Source organism: Chelonoidis abingdonii, chromosome 4 (assembly GCF_003597395.2).
Source record: "Chelonoidis abingdonii isolate Lonesome George chromosome 4, CheloAbing_2.0, whole genome shotgun sequence".
Taxonomy (NCBI): Eukaryota; Metazoa; Chordata; order Testudines; family Testudinidae; genus Chelonoidis; species Chelonoidis abingdonii.
This window is the reverse complement of record NC_133772.1, coordinates 33494348-33515754: the sequence shown is the minus strand read 5'-3', so window position 1 is coordinate 33515754 and position 21407 is coordinate 33494348. Positions and strand designations below refer to the sequence as shown.

The 21407-nt window shown below is 44.8% G+C and overlaps 1 protein-coding gene across 1 annotated transcript in view; it reads right to left on the bottom strand.

Annotated features, from left to right (window-relative positions):
• Nucleotides 1-21407, bottom strand: part of LOC116836364 (NACHT, LRR and PYD domains-containing protein 3-like) — a 76875-nt gene that overhangs the window by 19563 nt on the left and 35905 nt on the right. The window contains exons 8-11 of the mRNA XM_075065029.1: nt 20598-20771; nt 12045-12215; nt 9657-9827; nt 4779-4949 (exon numbers count right to left, since the gene is read on the bottom strand). Of these exons, the coding sequence (XP_074921130.1) occupies nt 4779-4949; nt 9657-9827; nt 12045-12215; nt 20598-20771 (687 nt within the window). The remainder of the gene's footprint in view (nt 1-4778; nt 4950-9656; nt 9828-12044; nt 12216-20597; nt 20772-21407) is intronic.

Here is a 21407-nt window from a genome sequence, read left to right as displayed (position 1 = left end):
AAGAACAGTATGCATCTCAATTGACCGATCTGACTTGGTATTTTTATCACCCACTGGACACAGAGGAGTTAAAATGCTCCTTCTGGAACAGAAGGAAGGCATGAGGGGTTTGATTCAGGACGTGTAGCTGTCTGGGTTGGTATCAATGTGCCATTAAAAGCTGGAATGGAATCAATGCATTTGAATGGAAGACCCTACAGAGACAACGGAAACGCCAAAGACCAAAAAATTAACATCTAGCAAGAGAGGTAGCTGAACATGTGAAGACAACATGGTTGAATCTGGAAAACAGAGACAAGAGGGGTCAGGCAGGGCCTATATCAAAATCTGGGCTCAGACACACTGAGGCTCTCACTTCAGGCTTAGGCATAGACAAGATATGGAGAAAGCAAAGATGGAGCTCAGATGGCCAACCCTTGTGTAAAAAGTGTGACCACCTGGGTATCTGACACATTAAGGGTGCATTTACATTGTATGCTTCTTTAAGCAGCATGTAATGTACATATTCATGTAGCCCCTCTAGTACGTGTATAATAGCAGTTTCATCTGGCTTAAGTGAGTAAAGATGCACCTAAAGGGTGGGGGTATGTACCTGAGTACTTACCCTACACTGCTCCCTACTCACTATACTGCCTGCCCAGTCTACGCTGCTGTTTATATATATATACACGGGTTAGTGAAAGGTTCTGGCAGCTCCCCCTTGCTTTTCACTGCGTCGTGTAGCTACATGTACGCTACATGCTGCCGACTCTGGTGTGTAGCACAGGCAGGGCCAGCCGCAGGCAAACTATGACTTTGGTGCCCCTCCCCCAACATTCAATATAGAGAAAAATGAAAAGTCTAGAATGAGCTTTTACTTTTATTTACTTGGCATTTGAAATAAACAAGGTAAAAATAAAAATAGAAATTTTTATTGATTTTTTTTTTTACTTTTCATTAATACTAACACAAATATATGCAGGGGGAGGGGTAGCTCAGTGGTTTGAGCAGTGGCCTGCTAAATCCAGGGTTGTGAGTTCAATCCCTTGAAGGGGCAATTTGGGGATTGGTCCTGCTTTGAGCAGGGGGGTGGACTAGATGACCTCCTGAGGCCCCTTCCAACTCTAATATTCTATACTGTATAAAAAAATTCATTTCCATCTAATCTGGCTCCCTAGGCAACCACCTAGCTTGTCTATATGGTTGGGCTGACCCTGAGCATATGTGTAGCCTAAGGGTTACTCCCAGGAGCCTGTGTAAAATCCAGCACACAGCACCAATCCCAGGAATCTGTGACACATCTCTACAAGGCTCTAGGCCCCTAACCTAAAACTGATGCTACAAAGTCCCAGCAACAATAATAATTCAGACAGGAACTCATCCATGTACAAAAAGCTCCTTTCACCAACCTAGGAAGCATCCCTCAGCCCTCTCCAAAACCCTGTCAAACAGGTGTCTTTAGCAACTTGCCCAGAAGGTCACCAAATTCAGGCTATTTTGGACAAAGAGGAAAACAAGTTCCATAGACCCAGTGCCTTTCTAGAGAGTGCTCTGCCAGCCACCCACTCTCTTTAATAACAAGAGGGATCCAGCTTGGGCACCCCTGCTGACTGCAGCTGTGACAGTCTGGTATGGGGAAGAGGTGATCCCTAGGTAGACTGGTTCCAGCCCATTTAGAGCTTTATCTCTTGTAAGCAACACCTTAAACTTCACCTGGAGACTGATGGGCAGCAGTGTAGATCCCAGAGCACTGGGGTTATGTGCTCTCAGAGAGGTGCCCCACTCAGTAAGCAAACTGTTGCATGTGCACAAGCTTCAGGTCCCAAATGGTTTAAGGGGTGCAGCAACCCATAATACTTTGGCAGTGAGTGTTGGAACTGTAGGCACTGAAAGCCTTTGGATTCCTTTCCATGTGCCCCTGTTATAGCAGTTACCCTGTATTCCACAAAGGGGTGGTCAACCAAGAACAGAACAGGGTGAGTAGGTTGTACGTGCATTTCTAGTAGGATGGGGAATTCCTCAATACACAGAAGGAAACGCCTGGGAAATAATTCACAAGCTCGTTCACTGCTACCATTCTGGTTCCCTCGAGTTTAAGTAAGTGAAGACCATTGCTGCTGGCAAACTGCTCTGGCTTTCTCAGAAAGTAACCCAGTGCCTTTGATTCTGAACCCCACTGTGAGAGAGTTGGGGCTCTCACCCTGCAGAGATATACTACCCCACTGTTCTCACAGTCACACACCTGGCTACTTCTATTGCTCGATTAACACCACACAGAGGAGACAAAATGAGACTGAAAGAGTCAAGGCTTCCCCATCCTCCTTTCCCCTCAGCTTGTCGGTCCAACCAGCTTACACCTCACACCCACTTACCAGGATGTAATCCACATCCCCTCCAATTCACTTCTGAATGTGGCTCAGTGACTCCCACTGAGACAGAGACTCCAGCTGAAGTTAAGGGGGTATAACCAAGGGCCCAAACAAAACAAGCTGAGCAAGAAAAGCAACAGATGGATGTAGAAACATGCAGTAGCCCACCTCTTACCTGACCTGATGCACATTTACACCTTCTCCTAGTGCCTTGGCTTTAAGAGATCAGCTCAGACTTCCTTACACAATTGTGGACAAGGTAGAAATAAGTCAAGAGAAGTCTAGATTAGTCAAAGGAATCCTGAGTGTGAGGGACTCTGATGGCAGACAGCGGTACCACACAGGCCCTGGAGCTTCCCCTGGCAGAACTATTGCAATATTTTGTTTATGTTTCTGCCAGCACCCGCTATCTTTTTCATTTTCACTCTGCTGATCATGCTTGGAGAAAATGCTTTCTACTTGGAAGTATTAAAGGGTGGGGGATGGAAGTAGGAGGATAAGCTCTTTCCTAGCCCCTCCATTCACCAGTTTGAACCCATGTTCTTGATTAGACATTTCCTGCCTTTCTGTGAAGAATATCTCCATGGCAGTATTAGATCTCTCAGTGCTAGGATCAATGTTTTTCCCCACAGGCTTCCTGTGCTGCCTCCCCAGAAGCTTCTCAACAACAGACTCCTTGAAGAGCTGACTCTCTCAGCTGCAGGTTTGTCCTGATGCTGCCTCTGACAGCAGGTGAGGAGGTCAAATCCCCCTTATTAATATTTATTTTATTTTATTTTATTTATTTATTTTTACAGCTGGCTCTGGTGACCCATGTTTAATTTTTTTATTTCTTCTTAGCTTGTTTGGGAGAGTAGGAGCCAGTGCTCCAATTTTGGAACTGCTTCAGTTCTAAGTGAAAGGCCTTCTCTCGGCCATGTTATGTTGATGCTGGACATAAAAGAAGAGGCTTTGAGAAATAATTCATTCCTGAATTGTTATTAATCTACAGTGCTAAGATTTTAAATTCTAAGCAATTGTCAAGGCTGCCTTTGAGGTGTCTGTTAAGGGAACCCATTACTGTCACACAGAATCCAAATTTGGGTAAGATACCTCTGAGGCTGGTAGACCAGCTGCCAGCTCTTGCCAAGGCTGTAGGTGTCAGATGAGAACTGACAAACTCATAGCTGGAAACCAGACCAGTTCACCTGTGGGGTTAGTATTAGACAAGGTATATATAGACTTACAAGAACGTATTTAGGCTCTAGATTCTATGAAATGCTTGTAAGTTGCTGTATGCATTAATAATCCCACTTGTGCTGTCTGTATCCAATGCTGTAAGATATGTGTGTTTTGCTTTATAACTATAAAAATGTTTGCTGTGAACCTAGTTGAGGGGGTGAGGGATCATTTCCTACCCATTAAGATGGTCTATCAAAATTAAATGGGCCATTAAGAAACATCACATACAAAGGCTTGGTGAATAGCCCTACCACACCCTGGAAATGCCATGTGCAAGAAAACTCTTCCCATCAGCTTGAAGTCTGGAGTTCTTTTATGAAGAACATAAAACAGAGGTCTTTTAGAGGGGTACATCAACTCATCTTGATATTTGCCTAGTTTTACCACAGGCTATATAAAAAGGACTAGCAAAGTCAGTACAAACTAAAATTTCATACAGACAATGACTTGTTTATACTGCTCTATATACTAGACACTGAAATGTAAGTACAATATTTATATTCCAGTGGATTTCTTTTATTATATGGTAAAAATGAGAAAGTCAGCAATTTTCCAGTAATAGTGTGCTGTGACACTTTTGTATTTATGTCTGATTTTGCAAGCAAGTCGTTTTTAAATGAAGCTTGGGGGCACATTAGGGAAATCAGACTCCTGAAGGGGGTGCAGTAGCCTGGAAAGGTTGAGAGCCACTGACCTAGAGAGATTGGCAGGCTCAGGAAAAGAGTGAAGGACAAAGTACCTGGGGTGCCCTGTAGATAGTCACCACTAATGACTGTATCTGCTTCATTTCTTTGTCCTTTCCCTCCTTTCCCCCACCCCCCACCTTTTCTATTTCTGTGTCTATTTTTAGGCTTTGCCCCAGGATTACTTCCTGTGATGGTGGTAAAAGATTTGAATGAAGGAAGTTTATTTTAATCAAATTGTGGAAGTCTCCTATAATTGTGTTCTCATTCACGCTTAGTGAATAAAATAACCTGAGTACCTACAGTAGAACACACTGCATTTAGAGTTGCTGTGTGATCCATCTACTTATCCAGTAAAACTTGATAAACGTGCACAGCAAGGGGCATCTACCCCACTCCTTGGGAAGACAGGGCTTTGCAAGTGGTGTTGGTGCAGTTACAGAGGTGCTGTGCGTTCAGACTGGAATAACTGAAGTAACGATAGTACAACTACAGGCACAGAGTAAAGGAACCAACTGTTACTTACTTTAGTTTCTGCAGTTTGCAGTGTGAATGTTTCAGTCCCTCACACAATAGCTGCACTCCTGAATCCTCCAGTTTATTATGTTTCAGGTTCAGCTCAGATAGGGTCTGGCTGGTGCTAAGAACAGAGGAGAGGTCCCCACAACAAGCATCTGTGAGATGGCAACCCCGCAACCTGCAGACAGAATCATTCAGAAGGAAACGATCACTTGTTTACACCCTACTTGCTGCAACTGTCTTGCTGATGTCAGCGCCCATCTGGAAAGGGCTAGTTCATTCAGAAGAGATCAGTCACAGGGCTCTAGTAAGAGGCTGTGGGTGTGCCAGCTGAACATGTGAGGGAGATTCCCAAACCTGAGCCATTCTTTTTAGGTGACAGATCTGAGGAACTGTCCCACATTGAGGTGTCATCAGAGGAGGTTTTAGAACAAATTGATAAATTAAACAGCAATAAATCACCAGGACCAGATGGTATTCACCCAAGAGTTCTGAAGGAACTCAAATGTGAAATTGCAGAGCTACTAACTGTAGTCTGTAACCGATCATTTAAATCAGCTTCTGTACCAGTGGACTGGAGGATAACTAATGTCACACCAATTTTTAAAAAGTGCTCCAGAGGTGATCCCAGCAATTACAGGCCTGTAAGCCTGATTTCAGTACTGGGCAAACTGGTTGAAACTATAATAAAGAATAATATTGTCATATAGATGAACATAATTTGTTGGGGAAGAGTCAACATGGTTTTGTAAAGGGAAATCATGCCTCATCAATCTACTAGAATTCTTTGAGGGGGTCAACAAACATGTGGACAAGGGGGATCCAGTGGACATAGTGTACTTAGATTTTCAGAAAGCCTTTGACAAGGTCTCTCACCAAAGACTCTTAAGCAAAGTAAGATACCATGGGATAAGAGGGACTGGTAACTGGTTAAAAGATAGGAAACAAAGGGTAGCTATAAATGTTCAGTTTTCAGAATGGAGAGAGGTAAATAATTCAGCCAATACTCCAACATATAAAAAATGTTCAACATTCAAATTTGAGACTAAGGGTCATAGTCCTGCTTCACTGAAAGCAATGGGAATTTCTACTTAGACAATTCAAAATGTGTACAAATGTCTCCAGACCACATTTGCAATGAATATACAATATGCCAAATATTCTTGTAATGACTCCTATCTTAACCCTTGCTGGTGGATGTATTAGTGTTATTTTTTTTTTTTTACTAACATCAAATATTTGACACATATCAGTTCTGCTAAAGGTAATTCTGTAATCACTATCTAAAAGTAATGGGAACTATGAAATGAGGATTACTGAATATTATATACATTATATCAACAAAAATTGATGTTTTATGTCTTAAATCCCTTTTTTAAAGTGTTTTAAGGAGGCTTGGGAATAGTTTTCAAATATTTTACTGAAATCTGTACATTTTGGCTAATTACAGGTGGGATTTTCAAGATAGATCAGTGTTGGCCTAATTCTTGCCATTAATTTAGAACAACAGAAGTGGCTTCAATGGGAGAAGAGATAGGTCAACATCGAACACCTATAAAAATCCCATTCTAAAGTGATAGTATTGTTTTGGGTTTAGTGACAGATGAAGACAGACATTGGTGCAATAGGGAAGACATAAATTTGAAGGCAGTCAAAAACTACAATGTAAGTTAACTAGGCTGGCCATAATTTAGGGGTAACTTGTGCCGTGGCAGAAAAGAATAGGATAAACTTGCTCATGGGAGAAATTTGTTTCTCTCTTTAAAAAAAGGAAGAAAGATCTCAACCCCACTTGATTGAGCTTCACTGCTTTCTTGTTTTGTGCCCAGGGCTCTTTTTTAACCATGGGATTCAGACAGGAGAATGCTACACTGGAGTGGGAGGCATGAATGAAGTCCTTTGCCTGACTTTCTTGCTAAACTTTGAGGAAATGATTACTTGAGGCATGCTCATATAATCCTAATGGAAGCAAAACACCCACTTAAGTCAATGAAAGTACTGCCTGAATTAAGACTGTGGGAAATGTGCTTTGTATACCATACAAATTGGAAAGAACAATGCTCTAAAGGTCAAACTGCCAATATCTAGTCACAAAAGGACCTGGTTAAAAATGGCCTAGGATGGGTGAAACTCTATTGTACCTATTTAATGTATTTTACATCTTAGCTGACTATATAAATAGATGTTTTTGTTCAGTAATCCTCATCCAACATTTATGGTAAAATGCAAGCCACAAGTGGTCAAGCAGTTATTCTTTTTCACAATGGTATTCACTGGTTAAAGAAAATACATACACTATGTCATTTACTGGCTATCAAAAGGCTGGACTACTAAATCTAACTAAGAAATCTAGATAAGTATTAACATTTTCTAATCTTACCAATTAATTCATGCACATTTCTTTTTTGCAGTAAGAACAAAGAAAAACTGAAAAACTAGCTAATAGTGTTAGCTGAAAAATGAGGAAAACATTGTGAAAATCATCATGAAAATCGTGAGGGTAATTAACGGTGAGAGTGATTAACCAGTGGAACCATTTACCAAGGGCCCTGGTGGATTCTCCATTATTGACACTTTTAAAATCAAAATTGGATATTTCTCTAAAAGATCTGCTTTGAGAATTATTTTTGGGGAAGTTCTATGGCCAGGGTTATACAGGAGATCAGACTAGATGGTCACAGTGATCCCTTCTGTCCTTGGAGTTATAAGAACGTCCATTCTGAGTCAGACCAATGGTCCATCTAGACTAGCATCCTGTCTTCTGACAGTGGCCAATGCCAGATCCTTCAGAGGGAACAAACAGAACAGGTAATCGATGAATCAATGACAAAATGTTTCCTTCCCTCCCACCCCCCAAACTTTTAAACAGTTCTATTGGCTAATCATTTTTTATTACAAAATTACTGGTACTTTTTAAGAGATCAATACACTAGTTCTAACTCTGGAAAATGAAGGCAACGACAGTGTTGCCAGAGTAAGTACTGTAGGATTGGACCTTTTTAAATAAGTCCAGGGATGTTTTTTTTCCTCTATTTACATTTCTTGGACAGTCCTTGACAATTCCTTTAAAGAATGAGAAATAACTAAGCATAGGAAAATGTGGTCTGAATATCGGGAAAATTTTCCTAACAGTGAGATTTATTAGACTGTGAAATGGTCATCCAATGGAAGTTGTGGAAGAGTCATCACTTGACAAAGTATTGAAGAATATACTGTAAAGAGAAATCCTGCATTGGCAGGGGAAATGGATAAGGTGACCTAGTAGTTCTTTTGCATATCTTATTTCTTAAAAGTTCTGTGATTCATTATATCCTCCCGGGTAAGTAGAAGAATGTGTCACAAAGACAAAGAATCAAATTTTGCCACCCTTACTCATGTCGACTATTATCTTACTCTTCAATTAATGGAACTACTCGAGGAGTAAACTGCTACTCAATGTGAGTAAAGGTGGCTGAATGTGGCCCAAAATAAAGCCAAATTCAAATGACACCCAAGAAGAATTTGACCCATATAGCCTCCTAAAGTAAAACTAACTACCAAGATTTAGCTAAGAATGGCATATTATTACAGGAAATAGTAAATAGTAGGCAGTGGCTATTCATGTAATAGCATGTTAATAATATATGTTTTAGCAAAGTGACTATGCCGAAAACGGATGTATAACTTTGGGCATTAATAAAACAACACAAATTGCAAGTATTGTTAATACTGGCAATAAGAGACTAAAGGTGGCACAACCATAGGGGCTGAGAAAGTTAATAGCACTCTACTTATTGTTTTGAATAATCACATTTTAGACTTCCTCGTGTTTTTCATCTAAGTGATAGTCATTAGCTGCTGCACAGAGAATTTTCTCTATTTGCATCAAAGCCATGAGATATTGTTTTTAAAAATTCTCTGGTCCCATTGGTTTATGCAACCTCTGTACTTCATTTAACACACCCATTTTTCCAGCTTGACAGGCAGAAAAAAAGACTGTTGATAAAAACAGCCTTCCCAGATGCGAGCCCAAACTATAGCTCAATGGTTACTGCAAAGGACCTTGCAGGCCTATATCCCATATGCACATGACTGCAAATAATTGCTGCTGCAAAAACTCTGCATAACTTCCCAGAAATTCCCTTTTTGCTATCTGAATGGTATGCATAGTTCACATCCTCAACTGCAAGGTCCTTGGGGAAAGGTCCTTGTCTTGTTTCTCTGAAAAGTACCATAAATACTTATGGTACCATAAGACCATAAAAACAGCCATACCAGGTCAGATCAATGATCCATCCAGCCCAGCATCTTGTCTACTGACAGTGGCTGGTGCCAGATGCTGCAGAGGGAATGAATAGAACAGGGCAATTACTGAGTGATCTATCCTTAGCTTCTGGCAAACAGAGGCTAGGAACACCCAGAACATGGGAGTACATCCCTGACCATCCGTGTCCTGCCCAGAGTTCCCAGGGAGCCTCTGGCTGCCTGGCCCTTTGGAAGTTTCACCACCCCAGTTCCCCCGGAGTTCTCTTGGCTGTGCTTCAAGAGGTGCCTGAGGATGCAAGGGAGCAGGAGTGGAGCAACTGGTGGAGGGAGCCCTTGGAGACCCATCTTCCCACTACACACTGAGGGGACTTGGCTATGGCCGGCAGATCCTATGCACACAGCTGCTGAGGGAGGAGGAGGCAATGCCCCTGCACACAATCTCAATCTTCACCTGTGGCTGGCCCAACTATCCCCCACTGCACCCCATTTTCTGCAGGCTTTGCACCCTGGGCAGCTGCCTGCTTGCCCCGCCCTGGTTAGGCCAGAGAATAGCAGGTGCAGGTGCGGTAACTCTTCTTGTTGGACTTACAGTGCTACCATAGTAACCACCACAAACTAAAGGAGACCCGCTGGTACTCACTTTATTTTCTGCAGTTTGCAGTTTGGACGTTTCAGTGCCTCACACAGCAGCTGCACCCCGGAATCTTCCAGTCTGTTATCCTGGAGGTTCAGCTCTGCCAGGGTCTGGCTGGTGCTAAGAGCAGAGGAGAGATCCCCACAACAAGCAGCTGTGAGTCTGCACAACCTCAACCTGCATGAAATTATGACAGAGTTAAAAAATAAAATAAATAAACAAAAGCTACTTTCCTCTCTGTTTCCCTCACAGATGTCTCTGTGCATCTAGAAAGATTCTATATTCTGAGAAAGCAGGAGGAGCTCACGGTACTCTGACAATAGGCAGCGGGAATATAAAGGCGAAAGGCCCCTTGTGTGGATTTCTTCCACGCACACCTGCTGGGGAAGGTTCAGCTCTCATTTACACTAGTGTAGTGTTCTTCATTGCAAGGCCTATGAGCCAGCGATGACTCCCATTGAGCCTAAGAGTGGCTCCTTGTCGATTGTGATCTCCAGTAGTGTAGCAGGGCTGCCACTAAGGCAAGTTCCCTGCCTGCCCCAGCCCCACATGGCTCCCGGAAGCTTTCACATGAGTTTACCTCCCATCCGAGGAAGGGGGCAGAGCGTGCAAAAGAAATGTCGAGCAATGCCTTCACTGCTGCCACTGCAACTGGACACAGTTGTCGCCCTTCACTCTGCATCATAGCTTGCTGCTGCACTGTCATTCACTGCGCCACTGCCATTTGCGTTCCTGCCACCACACTGTCATCTGCAGTCACCTTCTGCTGCCCCGGCCTCTCCTCTGTGACCTCTGTGAGTTGGTCTCTTGAGGTTTCACCCAACTCCTGATGATTTCAGCTCTCAGTGGGGGAACCTCAGACTGCCCAGCCTGTCCCACAGCTTAGCACTTATATCCAATAGGTCAGCTCTAGCAATCACTTAGCAAAACAAGAGGCTTTCAATGGAGCCTAATTAACGATCTTTAAACAGGGGAGAGGGGCAGGTCAAATGTTGCCTTATGACCCTTTGGTAGAGCCCACGCCTCCAGACACAAACACTTGTCCCTAGCCCAGCCTCTCACTCTCCATTGGAATTTGGCACATAAGCCCCCTGCTTAGTGAGTTCAGTTCAGCTGAGGAGGAGCCTCTCATTCAGACAGGCTAAAGACAGTTCTGCTGCCCTTCACTCATACAATAAGGATAACAACATTTCATTGCCCCAGCATTCAATATGAAAGTGATTTGTAACCCAATACGAGCCAAAGCTGATCACTTAGGCAGCAAAGCTCTGGCTGTTAGATACCTCGGCAGAATATGAGTGTTCATGTAAATACATTCTGATCCTAAAGCCTCTCCCACGCTGGTTCATCATTAGCTGTCATGTTATAGCCCATTCAAACCTTGCTTACATTTAGGACTAGCAGGGATAGATGGAGAGAGAAGCCACTCAGCTTCCAAGCAGAGTATCTGATGTTCTTGGCTGAGAATGGAGGTCCCTGCATTAGGGGTAGGTGGCTTTAACCCCAAACCTCCAATGATGGATAGCAACTGCATCAGAATGAGGCTGATTTTGTAATTCACTCTGCAGACTCAGTTTGGAACTCAGTTTTCAAGAGAGCACAGCATTCATCCTGCAGATCATATGAAGCACTGGGCAGAAGGATCACAATGGGGCTGCTGGGAGCTGAGCTCATTTGAAAATCTGACCCCAAGTAAACAGAGTCCCTCAGAATCTCACAGGTGTTGGGTGAGGCTTTTGTCTTGGAAACAGAAGAAATTAGCAGAAATATATTGAAACAGAAAAGGGAAGAGCCAGAGCTTTCCCCAAAGGATTTAGAGTTTTTTATAATGTATCCAACGTTTGCATCTGCCCTGTCTGTAACCAAACACCCATTCCCAACTGAGTGTACAAGCTCAGAAAGGAAGATTCAGAATCCTCAGAGTCCTGAGGCCTCCTTGGCTTTTATTGGTTTTATACAGAAAGGTGAAAGTGTCAAAAGTCATTACAACAATCTATAAAATCTATTGGAATAGTACGAGTAAACTCTTTTTAATGAATGCATTTTATTATGAGTTGGAGTTTTTTGAGAGACTAGCAGGCACCGTGCAGATATCTTGCACTCCAGAACCAATAATATTTTTAAACAAACTCTTACTAAAATGAGTTATGTATTTAGTGCCCAGGAGACTGTGGAGCCATCTGGCGTGGGCCCACCTTGATTTGAAGTTTCCATTCTCCAAAGAGGGCAGACTGGGTGCATACTGTGAGCTATCGATGGGGATTCTAGAGAGATACCGAACTCAGTTTCTCCATGAAGCTGCAAGGAGTAAACATCAGAGATCAGCCATACATCCTGCCCAGCACTTTATGGAAAGTATACCTGGAAATTCTAAGGAGGCCAAACATTGCTTACCCCAGTCTCTGCAGTCTGCAGTTTGGATGTTTCAGTGCCTCACAGAGAAGCTGCACTCCAGCTTCTTGCAGTCCATTAGTGCCCACGTCCAGTTCTATCAGTCTCTGGCTGGTTTTGAGAACAGCAGCAAGATCCTTACAGCTAACGTGTGTGATATTGCAATAATTTAACCTGCGGGACATAAATGCAGAGAAGTGAGATAAGTGCCTGAAAGGAACAGTTGTGACAAACCCAATAGGCAACTCTGACCACCAGCCCTTCTGCCTGACCAATCAGCATTGAAGCTGGCCCAGACATTTCAAGCCTCAAATCTCTGCCATTGACTAATGAGAAATAAAAGGTGGGCACCAGACTTCCTCCCAAACCAACACCCCAGCTCTTTCCACTGGCCAACCAGAACTCAGGATGGGAACAAGGTCCCTTAAGTCTTTCTCACTCGGCTCTTGACCAATCTGGCTGGACTTGGCACTGATTAGCCCCAGAATGGTGCGACCCAAATTACAGCAGGCCCATCACTACAAGGAGGCTGTAGGGGGAGCCACCGCCCCAGGCAGCTTAGCCAGGCTTAGAGCAGGATCTGGGAGATTCTGTTCCTCCATGCTCCCGGCACTAGCTCTGTATCTCCCCAGCCTGGGACAGTGAGGGTTGCACACCGAGGCAAGAGGGGGTGCAGTTCAGCACCCCCATTTTAAAATTGCTTATATCAGACCATGCTGCATTTGACCTTGTGCCTGCCTTATATCGCCATTTTTTTCCCACTGAGAGCTGAAGGGAATATTTGACATAATGGCAGCTCTTAAGAAAGTGAAGCTAGATGTCCGATCATTTCAGCCTGCTTGGACAGGCGCATTTGGATTTATTGAAAAGAAGGACCGTGCTATTTGTGCTTTCTGTTATGAAAATGTTGTTTGCTGCACATCATGTGTTCGACGACATTTTCAAATGAAGCACGAGGAAACCTTTCTTGACAAAGCAGACAAGACTGAATCGATCAAAAAGGCAGTAGAAGCCTATGAGAAGCAAAGCAGTTTTTTAAAAGCTTAAGTGTAAGTAAAAATCAAGCTACAGAAGGAAGTTACAAGATTGCACAGTGCATTGCAAAAAATGGAAAGCCGTTTACAGATGGAGAATTACAAAAGAAGTTTTTCTCAGCAGTTCAGAGATTTTGTTCAATGATTTGCCAGATAAAGATACAATCATATCTAGAATAAAAGAACTGCCCATCTCTGCCAGAACAGTTGAGAGACACATAAGTGAAATGGCAGAAAACATTCAAGAAAAGCAGACAGTTGCATTGAAAGACACAGCAATGCTTAGTGTTGCAGTTGATGAGAGCATGGATACAAACAACGTTCCACGTTTGGCAGTTGTTGCAAGATATTGTGCTTCCGATGAAATCCAAGAGGAACTTTGTTGCCTAAAACCCCTGCATGGCACAACAAAGGGGGAAGATATACTGGAAAGTTTTGTAAACCATTTTGAAGAACGAGGAGTTGATATCAGAAAAATATTTTGTATGACAACAAACGGTGCGCCTGCCATGGTCATAAAACAGAAGAGATTTGTAAAGTTACTTGAAGATCAAATTGGCCGTCCGACAGTCAAATTTCAAACCTGTATGCTAAAATGTCTAATTCAGAGCTTAATAATGTGATAAATACAGTGGTGCAAATTGTGAATTTCATTGTTGCTCAATCTGCTTTGACTGGCAGACAATTTCAAGCACTGCTAGAAGAGATGGACAGTGCTTATAAATGACATCCCACTTCACAGCAACATTTGGTGGCTAAGTTGTGGCAAGGTTTTGGTGCACTTTGTAAACTGTTTTGATGCAATTAAGGGTTTTTTGTCGGAAAAAGAACAAAACTACCCCAAACTGGATGATGACAAATGGCTGTGTAAGCTCATGTTTCTAACTGATATTACCGCTCACCTAAACAAACTCAACCTCTGTCTCCAAGGTGCAGGAGAAACAGTTCTGGATCTTTATGAAGCCTGGAAAGCGTTTGTTGTGAAACTAGCAGTTTTTTCCAGGGATATTCAAACTTCTACTTTCTGCTACTTCCAACTCATAAGAGTGTTATCGACACATTGCACTGTCAATGTCGATGAGATTGGAAAGTACATGCAAAAACTGGAATCAGAATTTTCTGACAGATTTCAACATTTCCAGCAATTTGGCCCAATGATGTATTTTCTAATTAAACCTGAAAAGTTCAACGAAAGCTACTTGGATTTGTCTGTATTTCAGTGGATGGGTGTTGAAGATTTCAAAATGCAACTCATTCAGTTAAAAAGCTCAGAATTATGGACATCAAAGTTTGTAGATCTGTGGAGCGCACTTGACACTACTGAGAGAGATCATGGCGCCTCTATTCTGACCTGCTGGACATCCCTGCCAGTGAAATTTAACTGTTTGAAGAAAATTTTGTTTGCAATGCTTTCAGCATTTGGAGCCACATACCTGTGTGAACAGGTATTTTCACACATGAAATCTGTCCTCTGTCCCTCTTGGAGCCAGTTAACAACTGATCACTCAGAAGCCTGTGTGCAACTTAAAGTATCCAAATATGTGCCAGATATTGCAAAACTCAACAAGGAAAAGCAAGGGCAAGGATAACACTAAACTGATAAGATCTGCATTTTAATTTAATTTTGAATAAAGCTTCTGAAACATTTTGAAAACCTTGTTTACTTACATATACGTGTTGGTTATGATAATATATAGACTATAGAGACACCTCTAAAAAGTAAAAATGTGTTACTGGCACATTGAAGCTTAATAGAATGTATAATCAAGGGTACCACAATCTTCAGAATGGTGTGCCAAGTCTCATGATTCTGGCTATTAAAAGTTTCACTGTGCCAGTAAATCAATTTAAAATGTTTTCTGTAGAAGTGCTGCCTCTACTACAGTCTATACTTATATAACTAACTAGGTGCATTGGTAAATAAACAAAGTTGTCAAAATGTTAAGAAGTCTTTAAAATTAAATTAACATGTTTGATACTAAGCGCGGCCGGCCCGCTGCAGCCTGCGGTTGGTCTGGGGTTCTGTTTCAACGTCGCCTGGCTAGCGGCGAGGGGGCCTCGCGCGAGACCCCAGCTGGGAAGGGTCCAGCTGCAGCCCCTGCTGCTTCAGGGTTCCACGCGGGCTTCCGGCCAGCAGGTCCGAGCTGGACCCGCTAACCTGCTGCCGTCTGGATCCGGCCCGCACCAGCAAGTCAGGGTACCTACTCATCACCTGGGTTCTGCCAGGTCATCTCTCTCCTTTGCATGAGCTGAGCGGAGAGATGCATGAGCAGGGCTAGGGGTGAAATGGTCGAGCCAGAGTAGAAATGAGGGAGGGGTCAGGTGGCAGGAGGTTTGGTCTGGGACATACGGGCAGCTCCATTTGGTAGAGGAGTGCAGGTCGGGAATGTGGGAGGGGGTGCAGGAGCTCGCGTGGGTGTCAGGTGGAGATGTTGTGGGTGCAGGGGATTGGGGGGGGGAAGTAGGGGCGGTGAAAGTATAGGGCAGAGGCTAGGTACATGTGAGGGGTGCAGGTGATAGGCGGCGGAGGGGCGGGGCTGGTGTAGTGTGGGGATGCAGTAGTCGAGGCTGGTTGTAGGCGGGAGTGCAGGGTCAACAGAGGGCGAGTGTGAATGAAGGAGGTCACGGGCTCAGGGCAGGGCCTGGGAGGTGCTGGGGATCGGCTCAGTGGCAAGGCGGGTGACTGCCCCTCAGAACCCGCAATCTTCCACTCCTGACCTGGCTACACCCTCTCTTGACTCTGCCTAACTGCCCCCAGGACTATCACCTACTAGCCCTGCTTTGCTCGTCCGACTGCCCCTATGAACGACCAGTCTACACTGTCCCTGACTTCCCGACTCGTAGCAACCCCCCGCAGACCAGACCTCGAGACTCCAGTCATCCAACTGCTCCCTGACAGGACCTAGACTCGGACGACCATTACATCCACAGCATGTAACTTGTCTGCCACCTCCCACCTGCCTCCTGCCCCCCCTCAGAAACTCCACAAGCATCAACACCCTAGGCTCCTGTGTCCTCACAAGCCGTTCAGAGACCCCCCTCACCCTAAACTGCCCCAGGACCTCCTTGCTCCTGTCCTCTGATGCCGTGATCCTATCCACCCCCCACCCCCTGACAGACCCTGGGACTCCCATGCCCCATCCAACCCCCCTGCTCCCTGACTGCCCCCTCCAGAGACCCCCCTACCGCTAACCACTCCCCCAGGATCCCACCCCCGCATTCAGCCCACCCTGCTCCCTGTCCCCTGACTGTCCCCACCCCTTATCCAACCCCCCCAACCCCAGACCCCTTACCACGAGGCTCCAAGCAGAGCCAAATACTCTGCCTTGCGGGCGCGCATAGCCCCGCCCCTCAGAGCGCTGCACACGCGACAGCAGGGCTCTGGGTGAGCAGAAAGCGTCTTTCCCTCCCCGTGGAGCCAAACGCTGCCCCGTGGGATCATGCAGCCCTGGACCCCAGAGCACTGCGCGTGCATGGCAGCAGGGCTCCAGGGGAAGTGGGGGAAGGCGGGGGAGGGGCCGGCGGCTTGCTGCGCTCAGCCAGACGCTGCAGCCTGGGACCGGGGATGCTGCAGCTTGCCGCGCGGGCAGGATTTTTAATGGCACATTGGAGTCCCGGCAGGCCCCAGTGTGCCATTAAAAATCGGCTCGCGTGCTGTCTTTGGCACGCATGCCATAGGTTGCCGAGCCCTGGTATAAATGAAGACTCGGCACACTACTTGTGAAAGGTTGCCGACCCCTGGGTTAGGGTAAGAGAAAGCCGATTAGGGGAAAGAGGCCCTTAAAAAAAATCTTGTCTTGAAAATAGCCACAGGGCTGGTTTAGTCTAAATCAAGATTTTTTAGGTCGTTTAAGTGAGATCCACTCCCACTAAAATAATCATATAACATCCAAATTTTACACTTCTTATAACTTTTTTTTTTAAATACACACATACTTAGGCTCAAACTATGGCTTTGATCCTACTGTTACTCTCTCAGGATCAATAGCTGATAATTTCCACCACCCACGTCCCTTTTGGGTAAGCAATAATTGAAAAGCTATTCAGCGACTGGGGTAGAATTTATGGTGCAAATTTAGGTCATTTGATCAAGAGGTCCTCCCCCTGCATTATGAGTTTCTATTAATTTTCAAGTATCAGAGGGGTAGCCGTGTTAGTCTGGATCTGTAAAAGCAGCAGAGAATCCTGTGGCACCTTATAGACTAACAGAAGTTTTGGAGCGTGAGCTTTCNGAATCCTGTGGCACCTTATAGACTAACAGAAGTTTTGGAGCGTGAGCTTTCATGGGTGAATACCCACTTCGTCAGACGCAGGTAATTTTCAAAGTACTCTGAAATCCACATACATAATGAGATTGTCTAGGATATTGGTAACCCTGGAGTAGATATAAAGTCTGGGGCTCCCTGCTATTCCTCTTGCTGCCTCCAGCTAGTAGATTTGCTCCTCGCTACCCATCAGTTTCCATCCTGCTTTCTTCCCATGGCCCTTCCAGCCCTACTGGGGGCATGGTGGGGCCAGGAGGAGGACAGAACTGGGAGCTGAAGTGGCAGATCATTTCCCTTTCACAGGTGCTCTCCAATCATGCCCCCTCACTAACACCTCTTCCTAAAGAAACAAGGGAAATTCACTGCCCAAAAACAAGGTTAATGCAGCGCTTGTTTACACTACAGCACCTTTGCCAGTATAGCTCTGCCAGCTAGACTCACCCCTGCTTAGTACCCTCTTCAACTTAAGAAGTGTGTTTCAGATTCCTGCTGGCACTGCCAGTCTGAAGTGCTTTCTCTAGCTTGTCAGACTGGGTTTATATCTGCTGGTGAACCACAGTGCCACTCAGACTGCTTCCCAGGCTAGTGAACCACCTGTGGCGCTTTAATTTTATACCAGTGTAACTCCACTGATTTCATTGGGTTGCTCCTGATTTACACTGCTACAAGTCAGGCATAGGCACCAAATCCATGGGTGCTCCAGGGCTCAAGCAACCATAGAAAAAAAAATAGTGAGAGTGGTCAGCATATTCTTTGCTCTCTCTACTGGGAGTCACCTAACCGCTGTTGGGGGTGTACTCAGCCAGGAGGCAGAGGAGAGTGGAGACTTCATTCCTTCTTCGCTGCTAGTACGCTGCCTCTCCAAAGCCTTCTCTGGTGGGGGGCACCAGCGGTCTATGTGTTCCTTCCAATTTGAGGAGAAGAAAGTTACTTTTGAGGGGCAAGATAAATAAGACATACAGAGCCCCTAGCAAGGTGGGAGTGGGGAAATAGGAGGACGTGCAGAACCCCTGACATGGGGGAAGGACAGACTGGAAGGGCACGTAGAACCCCTGGCATGGTAGGGAGAATGGGGAACCCTCATATCGGAGATGGGGGGGGAGAAGGGAACACATGGAGCCCCCTGATATGGGGGAGGGGGATGTGGAGGACACTGCTTTGATGAGAGGGAGAATGGGGCACTCTGGAATCAGGAGAGGGGATAGAGGGCGTACACAGACACCCTGGCGAGAGGAAGGGTGTAGGGTGGGGTTGCGGGAGTTCCTAAAATAGATGGGAATGGGAGTGTGATACCCGGGGGGGCGGTAAGAAATGGAGGGATGCAAGGAGCCCCTGGGCGTCTGCAATCAGCTCAGCTACAGAAGGTATTGGAGTGTGTGACGCTCTAGTTACTAATATAACAAATCACATGTTTTAAAACATAGATTTAAAATGAAAACCTGAAGGTAAAATTGGGGGGGAACCCAATGTAGTCTAAAAATTGTTTGCGTTGTGAGGAATGAAAGTAGGGTCTTGGATGAGCACGTAAAATAAAATACATTTCAACCGCTGCTTAAATTAAAAAGTTTCCCAAGCTGGTTACTGTAGTTTCTCAGCCCTGGTTCCACAGGGCATGAATCTCTATTTAAGAATCAGACCCCAATTATTTGGATGTATAGAGCAAGCTGAAGGATCAAACTCAATCAACCAGATGTGCGTGCCATTAGCTATTCAAAACAAATTATTCTGTATTTAATCAGTGAAGCACAGGATCTACTTGATCAACTAACAAATCCAGTTACTGCTACAGATCTGAAGGTCTCGCTCCTCAGGAAGGGACAGGAAGTTGCACTGAGCAGGGGGAGCTGCAGCTCAACAGTGACGCCCCCTAAAGCAAGGGAATGGAAGGAATTTGGAAAGTGGCTGTGGTGGTGACTGCTCTGAGAAGGGAAATCACTGATAGACGTCTTCTTTCACTACATTATATATCTTACTTTGGTTGCAGATTAGACAAGCCACCAGGAGCCGAGTGTATAATGGAGAGTGGCACCTTCTTGTCCTCAACAGGTAAGAGGCTAAAAATCAGAGACCGTGAGACTACAATGACAATACAAATAGCTATGAGATGAGTCCTAGCCATGTAACTGGCAAAACTTTGAGGTAGATGGGGACAGAAGCACCTCAGCCCTCCTGATGTTCTTGGGAAAGTACAGGGGACACTGTATTAGGGGCTCGTGGCTTTAACCCCAAACCTCCAATGATGGGTGACCACTGTTGCAAAAGGAGGCTGGTTTTGCAGCTCACTCTGCTGGTGCTATAGGGACAGATCTTCAAGAGAATTCCACATCCAACATACAGATCTTTTGAAACATGAGGCAGATGTGTCCCAGTGGGAGCTTCTGGGTCTTTTGAAAACCTGGCCCCAAATCTCCTGAGTTTCCCAGGGTCTCACAGGTCGGTGTGGAATCTTGTGTTTGAAAGAAAAAGAGGAGAGCAATGTATTGAAATAGAAAAAGAGAGATCCAGAGCTTTCCTCAAAGGGTTGGGGGTTTTTTTTACAATGAGTCCAGCATTGGCACCTGCTTTTCCCTGCCCAGTTTCTAACTGTAAACACACATCCCCATTCCCAGCAAGCTGCACTTCAAAGACTATTTCTCCAAACTGCTGATGTGTCTCAGCTGAAAGCAACTTTGGCCCCTGCCCTGGGAAATTCAAAGGCAGGAATCAGTATGGCTGGGGCTGAAGCTGAAAACCAGACTGAGTATTTCAGCTCAGATGGGGAAATTTAGATCCAGGTCCTGGGACCTCTTTTGCTTTCACTGATTTTAAAATAGAAAATTAAGATATTAAAAGTCATTAAAGTGATTTATAATGTAGGCTGTGAGAGCTCAACGTTTCAGCTATTAAAAAATGGTTCGTTTTAAAAATTAAATATTTATTCCCCAAAGGCCACAGGCTGTGGAGCTAAAGGGTAAAAGTAAGCTCTTTTTAATAAAATGTATCTTATGAAGATTTGGTTTAAAACTCGTCTGTGCACATGTGCACACAAATGCATGTATTCCGCTGGTCTTTGAGGAGCTGGAGGCGGAGCCAGTTCTCTGGTGTGGGCCCAGAGAGGCTGGGTGCATGTTGTGAGCCATCGATGCTAGTGCTGGAGAGACACTGAAATCTCAGCTTTTCCAGGTAACTGCAGGGAACAGCCACCAGCCACAGACCGCCTCAGGCACTTTACCTAAAGGACATGTATAAATACACAGACGAAGGCAAATATTACTTACTTCAGACTCTGTAATTTGCAGGTTGGCTGTATCAGTCCCTCACACAACAACTGCACTCCAGAATCTCTCAGATAATGATTAAAACTCAGATCCAGCTCAGTCAGGCTCTGGCTGGTTCTGAGAGCAGCAGCAAGATCTGTACAGTCATCATCTGAGACTTTGCAGTTCCTCAAGCTACAGCAGAGAGAAATGCAGAGATGAGTGAGCCAGCATGAACAGGGCTTATAACAGATGTTCTGACAGGTGACTCTCTTCATGAAGAAGGACTGATGGGCAAACGCAAATCCTGCCTTAGGCCCTCAACTCTACCCCTTGATCAATGAGAAACCTGTGTTGGGTAGGACTTCCTTCTTAAGCCCTGTCACTGGCACTTCATCATTGACCAATTAGGACTGAGAATGACTCAAACATCTGCCATTGATGAATGGTGAGGAATAAATTTGGGGTAAGACTTCCTCCTGAGGCAAAGCCCCTAGCCCTTTCCATTGAGTCACCAGAGTTCAGGTTGGCCAGAAAGTTGTCCACCTAGAGACTGTTACCTTGATGTGGTGGGGTTGCTTGAATATTACCATGCCCCCCAGAGCTAAAACAGAGGGAGTTTCATTCTCCTAGTAGAGTCACCCAAGCAAGACAGGCTGAAGGGTAGAGACCAGACAAAAAGCAGTTTCCTGGTCCTCCAAATTAATCAGGAGACTGACAACCTAACCCCATAAAACACTTTTGTTACGGAAACAGAACAACAAATAATACACAAAATACAGATCCCTGGATCAGTGGTTAACCCTCCAATGGACAGCATGATGGATCTCA